Consider the following 6,212-nt stretch of genomic DNA (forward strand, 5'->3'; position numbering starts at 1 on the left):
CACCCACGTAACACTGCCCCGCCAAACTCTAGCACAAAACTCATAACAATACATCAGTTAGTATCAGCATTTAAAAAATTAAAATAAACGTCCCATTTTTCTTTTGTCTTTAAAGCGCTTCAATGTTCCAATGCCATGAGTTCAGCTTCATCCCCACATAGAATACATAATAGAGATAACGTTCAAGCCCACCACTTGCCTTGCTAAACACTATAGACATGCATACAGTTTTCACTGTTCAACCCCCCCCCCTTACACATTCAGAGCCAGAGGATACAATATACATCTACCATACTGGTGCATCAATAAAACTGCACGTCTCCACCAAAAGAATGAAAGGTGGATCCAGAGGTTTCCCTGATAACTCTGGAAAAAACAACTGAGCTGATGACGGATTCTTCTCAGCTCGGATCACTGGTGGTAACAGATTTCCATTATTCAAATATCAGAGACACAAAGCACAGGATGGGAGTGGAAATATTCCCTGTTTGAAGTGATGACACTGAAACCCACTTGCACTCCTATAATGGAGTAATCCGATCAGTGCTAGTTGAGAACAAAAAAAAACGCAGCTACTATCACTGAAACCGCTGCGTCTCGTTTGCAGCCGACGCCTCAGGGACGTCTGAAATGTGGTGCTAGCCAGCCACCAGAATATCAGGTCTGGGACCTTTCCAGGTCTACACACAGGGTTCAGTACACGTATCCTTAACGCTGGCCTGTAAAATACAGTCAATAATAATAATAATAATAATGAAGACACACAAACTTACATTTTATACCCCTGTTACACTTTGGATGCTTTGTACAATAGTGCTGAACTTAAGACCTGCTTTTTGTCATGCTTGATCTGATATATATAAATGTGTCAATATACTGCATTCTACAGTACATGTATTATGTGTGTGTGTGTGTGTGTGTAGGTGTGTGTGTGTGTGTGTAGGTGTGGTGGAACCTGCACCACATCAACAGTGAGAGGCTTAAATATGGCTTGTGTCAGACATAAAGCGTGCTGCCACCCATAAGAGAGCTCCTGTACATTTAGGGCCACAGAGGTGTAAAAACAGCTTTAGTAGGCAGGCTGATGGTCATGACATTGACACGCACAGCTCTGAAACAAACAATCTATGGCCCCACACAACGAGAAACACACTAGGATTAATTACATCAAGTCAAAAAAATTAAAAAAGGGTTCAAATCAAATGTGCATATGAACATGAGGCTGACGAACCGTTGTGATGAGAGCTAACGGAACACAAACTGTGCTGTAAGAACACAAGTACATCCGCCTTAAGCTTTTTGCAGAATTCAACAAAAATGAGTGTTTTTAAACCGGACTTGTGCCGTCTGCCCGACTGTTAAACCTCACACGGCACTGAAGTGACACAAATGCACCAGCCTTCTGTTGGAGTCAACTGATCAAAATGTCTCCAAAAACCACAGATATCCTCTTTGTGGCTAACAAAGACCTATTTCATTTCTAGCACACCATCGTTCTTCATCACAAATATGTCGGAGTGGTCGGAGAAAAGCAATGAAGTGGGAATCAAAAACAATTCCACAAAGAGTTGCCGCTGCAAATTCCGACGAAAGGTGATGGCTAAAGCTACAGTACGCCCACGAAAGGAAGTGGAAGCTAGCCATTCTGTAATCTTTTCAAAAAGTCAAAAATGAGTGACAGGAGAGTATGGGACACTCAGCAGTCATACAAGCTATGACAGTATTCCGGACTAGTCCTTATGTAACCACCAAAAGGCAAAGAGATGGACTCCCAAATCACACAGATAAAGTAGGTTAGTGTTAGCTGGACAGCAGCTTGGGAAATGCCCTGGCAGTCAGATGGGTGTCCATTAACAGGTAAACAGGGAGCGGAGGAGGAGCGCTCGACCAGCGTTTGTCCACCGGAGAGAGAACTGGTCGAGCCGTGGAGGTATTCTTCATACATATACTCACAAAAAGAAAAAAGAAATCAACATCGAGACGCTTCAATTAGCGTCCTCCACTTGCAGATGTTGAAGTCATCAGGATGTCCTTCATTATTCTTTCCAGACACACACACACACACACACATTCTCTCTTTTTTATCTCTCACACACACACACACACACACACATTCTCTTTTTATCTCACACACACTCCTCGCTTTCATCCATGACTCGTACATTCCCTATCACGCTATACTTAAAAAAATGACATCTGTGTGCCTTTTTGGAATTGAGCACATTGTTGGTACTTCTTCAGTTATGTTAGTGACACATTTCAAAGCTGCAATTCATACATTTCCTCACGTTAAAACGATTAACCAGAAGTTATTTGATCTCAGCAGTTGTTCTTTAGCGTTTCACCACACAGATGGATAAAGCTGCTGAGATTAAAAAATCCTCTCCTTTGTAAGAGGAAATTACTTGAACATGTGTTATTTGAACATGGTGTGCTGCTTCAAAGACACACAGATGGCAAATGAAATAAATTATAATTTAAAAAAAAATCCAAAATCATTTCACGTCAATCTCTCCCAAGTCATTCATACCAGCGCAGAGAAGCTGTTGTTAGCTCCTCAGGCGTGCTGTGCAGCCAGGTCCTGGTTGATGAAGCGCCGTAGCCTCTCAAGGTACTGACTGTAAAGCTCAATGTCGTTGTGACCGGCCCCCTCCACCCAGAGGGGCTCCACGGCCTTGGGACAGCGCTCAAACAGGGCCAGGCCGTGAGAGAAGTCGATCACCTCATCCTCCGTACCGTGGATGATGAGCACAGGAGACGGGATCTTTGACACTTTCTCTATGCTGCGGGAAGAATGACGTGTGATATCAATGCATTCGCCGGGTCATTCTTTCAGAAAGGTTCAGTATTGACCAAGAAGGACAAATAAGCATTTTAGTCAACATTTGACATACGTTAGGGATACTACAAGTTCTGTCTTTTCACCCACTCCTGCTGGTTGGAATGATTATTTAAAGGTTCCTGTGTTCAATTACATGGAATCTAAAAACAATTCTAAAAATAATAAAAGTGTTTGTTGCCAAGAAAACAACCAATGGGAATCCAAATAAAATAATAATAAAACCTCCATAGGTCATAATGCCTCCACGTTGCACTACAAAAACAACAACCAACAACAATGAAAGCCGTGTGTATTTAGAATATAATATCTTGGCTCAGGAAACAGCTCGTATCTTTTCAAATATTGTTTGACAACGCAGAAAAAACAACGAAAATAGATCGGAAGACTTACTTCGGGAAGGCATCAAAGCAGTACGTTTTCTTGGTGTCGGGGAAAGCCACTCTCATTCCAGAGGTGAGAGGAGAATGGAGGACCACAGCGGCACACTCAAACCGTGACGCCAGGTCTACTGTGGGCACCGTGCCGATGCTCTGTCCGTATAGGATGATATTCTCAGGACTGATGCCGTACCTGAGAGAACAAACACACACATGTGTTAGTACAGGACATAAAAACAAGAGTAGTAGTCAAGTATGAGCAGTGCAGAATGACTGGTGTGCAGCGTTGAAGAGTTCAGAATTCCATATGCCGATGAATATTGAGAACAGATTAAAAGACAAAATCGTAAGCAAAGAAAATATCTACATCTTGGATTTGACTGGCTGATGGTCACAGAGCGGGTGCCTTGGTCGGAAGTGATAAAGTTTGCATGGAACAAAATGTTACTTTCAAAGAAGTTTCTGCCCAGTGATGCGAGTGGTCACTTTCACTGGCATTTGGTGCTTTTAGGCCATTCATTTTGGATCCTGTCTGGATGTTGATGCGCGTTTCTTGACTGTGCTTACCGAGAGCGCAGGGCGTGCCACGCAGCATCAATGTCGGCATATAGGTTCTTTTCAGAGGGCTTGCCAGTGCTAACACCGTAGCCTGAGTAATCATAGGAAAAGATGTTGCAGTTGATGCGTGTGCCTAAGCCAATGTAGAAGCTGCTCATCTGACCCAGATCTACTGCATTGCCATGAGAAAACAACACTGTAAACCTGTAAGACAAAAGGAGGTAGAAGAAAAGAGAAGCAACTTAGGCAGGTGAATGAGGGACAAAGCTAAACTGGTGAGACTCAAGTTCATCGTATAAAATGGGTTAGTATAGTTATTGTTTAACTGAACCAAATATATTTACATTTTTTGAGAGTGGTGTGTGTCTCACCTAGCATTAGGGGCACACCGAATATACATGCACCCCACCCGGTTCCCTTTGCTAGATCTGGTCAGGAATACATCAGTCAGATCCAGCTCTCTCTGTGAATACTGGAACTCCGCCCTTTCTGTAAGGTGAAGCTTCCACCTGCCCTCACTCCAGCCGCCGCCACTGCTGCTGCTGCTGCTGCCACCTCCACCACCACCTCCTCCTCCTCCTCCTCCTCCTCCTGCTACTCCACCTCCTCCTACTCCACCACCCCCACCTCCAGCGCCACCTCCTCCAGCAACCGCTCCTGCTCCTACTCTGTCAGCACCAGTGCCAGCGCTTAGTCTGGAACGCAGTCCTGGTGCTCCAAGAGAAGGCTGAGCAGACCCGGAACTGGACCCAGGAGCAGTTCCAGCTGCAGAGCCTGCATCTGGGTCAGGGAGAAGGGCGTACGTGGGCTCTGGAGGGAGGAATGCCAGTTTGGCTGCAATACGGCTAGGGCAAGGGGGACAGCAGAACAGGCCGCATAGCTCTCGGATGGACAGACCGTTCATCTTCTGGTAAAATAAACATGTTAGAGAATAATTAGATGGCAGAAAAACAAGGAAAGCAAATGACACAAAACTGTTCAGCTGTGATTCACGGCAAGGTTTATCTGTGTTTAGTGCATCCAATTTTGTTATAAGAAAATGTTACATTTAAATTATATTTAATATCTGGATGAGTGGCTACAGGGAAAATGTGCAGCGGCACTACATAATGAGGGGAGTCGACCACATCCTATACTTGCTTCACAATTATTAATTCGGGGTAGAACTTTGCAATGACAGTGGAGGACATTTGTTGTGAAGCTAGGAACGAGTAGAAAAAAAAATCCAGAAACTAATATCTTGGGGGAAACCCTGCACATATACAGTTATGAACATACCTGGATTTAGCAAACCCTAGGGCTTTAAATGAAGTGGCACAGGCAGGCACCAAGGTCTAGTCACTGTGCCTGCAGGATATTTATTTAAAAAAGCAACAAAGAAAAGGTTAACTTCATCATGCAGCAACATACTATACTTGACACGCATTATATGATCATATAAAGCTCATACAAAGCTTAATCTATTATTGCTGTAATAATTGTAGAAGATGCAACAAAATCAAATTGCACAGACACCGAGAATGGATGTGAGTAAGAAATTGCTTTGATTAAAAAACCCGAATGTATGATAACGGCGAAGCCATCAGTTGTCATTGTCATCATTTCACAGCTCCAGTTAACATCCAGCTTTTTTTTAGGCGGAAGTTAAATGCATTTAGACATCTGCTGAGGCTGCTGACATCTCAGTGCGGGATTAAAGTGATCCCCACGGCTTGGCGTGATCATGGACATTGGTGCCTAATTACAGCAAACCCCTCAACCCAGACACAGAGAGCGGCTAATGTGCTAATGGTGGCTACATGGTTAACAACGGTATAAACCTCTAACGTTAGTCGGTGATGTGGGCACATAACGGAGGAAGAATGATGACACAGCCTTTCATAAAAGCGAAACGAAAGATAAGCGACACGTTACTAGTAATATGTGACATTACCCACTGCACGGGTTGATGCCAGATAACAGTCCAAATAGCATCACTTAGCGTCAGCTAACCAGCTAGCGGCAGCCCGCTATAACGTTAGCCGCAGAGCTAGCTACTTACCGATTCACAGGAGGGTTATCAGGCAGGCCGGTGTGTCCCTAACTTAACGCATGTGTCCACATAAGCGGCTGAATACTTCGACAATTCCTCCGATGTCCTGACATGGGTCGTTTTACACCAAGTGTATTGACAGTTGTCGGTGGCTTGCTAGCTGAAATTCATGGTAACCAGATTTTTTTTTTTACTACTGTCCGATTAAACTCGGAAGTGACGTGGGCCCGTATTCTCTTTTTCAAAACTTTATTACCGTGATATCATTTTGCATTTTAGGATTTACATTAAACATGTAGTTTATATGGGAGGGGGGTCAGTTGATAGGGTTCTGTAAAATAAAATTGTGAGTATAGCTTAAATAGTTCTTAGAACAATTTCACCTCTTTTTCTTTTTTTCTTT

At 43.6% G+C, this 6,212-nt stretch overlaps 1 protein-coding gene across 2 annotated transcripts; it reads right to left on the bottom strand.

Annotated features, from left to right (window-relative positions):
- Nucleotides 1-23: 23 nt before the first annotated feature.
- On the bottom strand, nt 24-6,031 carry abhd17aa (abhydrolase domain containing 17A, depalmitoylase a). Of its 2 annotated transcripts, XM_037458786.2 has the most exons (6): nt 5,819-6,031; nt 5,056-5,124; nt 4,149-4,684; nt 3,787-3,981; nt 3,233-3,412; nt 24-2,783 (listed from the first exon to the last, which is right to left on the bottom strand). In XM_037458786.2, the coding sequence occupies exons 3-6, from the start codon at nt 4,679-4,681 to the stop codon at nt 2,558-2,560; spliced, it is 1,134 nt and encodes a 377-aa protein (XP_037314683.2). In that variant the 5' UTR covers nt 4,682-4,684; nt 5,056-5,124; nt 5,819-6,031; the 3' UTR covers nt 24-2,557. The 2 variants fall into 2 exon arrangements, with proteins under 2 accessions (XP_037314683.2, XP_037314684.2); XM_037458787.2 differs by lacking the exons at nt 5,056-5,124; nt 5,819-6,031 and having other exon boundaries at nt 4,149-5,047.
- Nucleotides 6,032-6,212: the final 181 nt, after the last annotated feature.

Source organism: Pungitius pungitius, chromosome 15, assembly GCF_949316345.1.
Source record: "Pungitius pungitius chromosome 15, fPunPun2.1, whole genome shotgun sequence".
Lineage (NCBI taxonomy): Eukaryota > Metazoa > Chordata > Actinopteri > Perciformes > Gasterosteidae > Pungitius > Pungitius pungitius.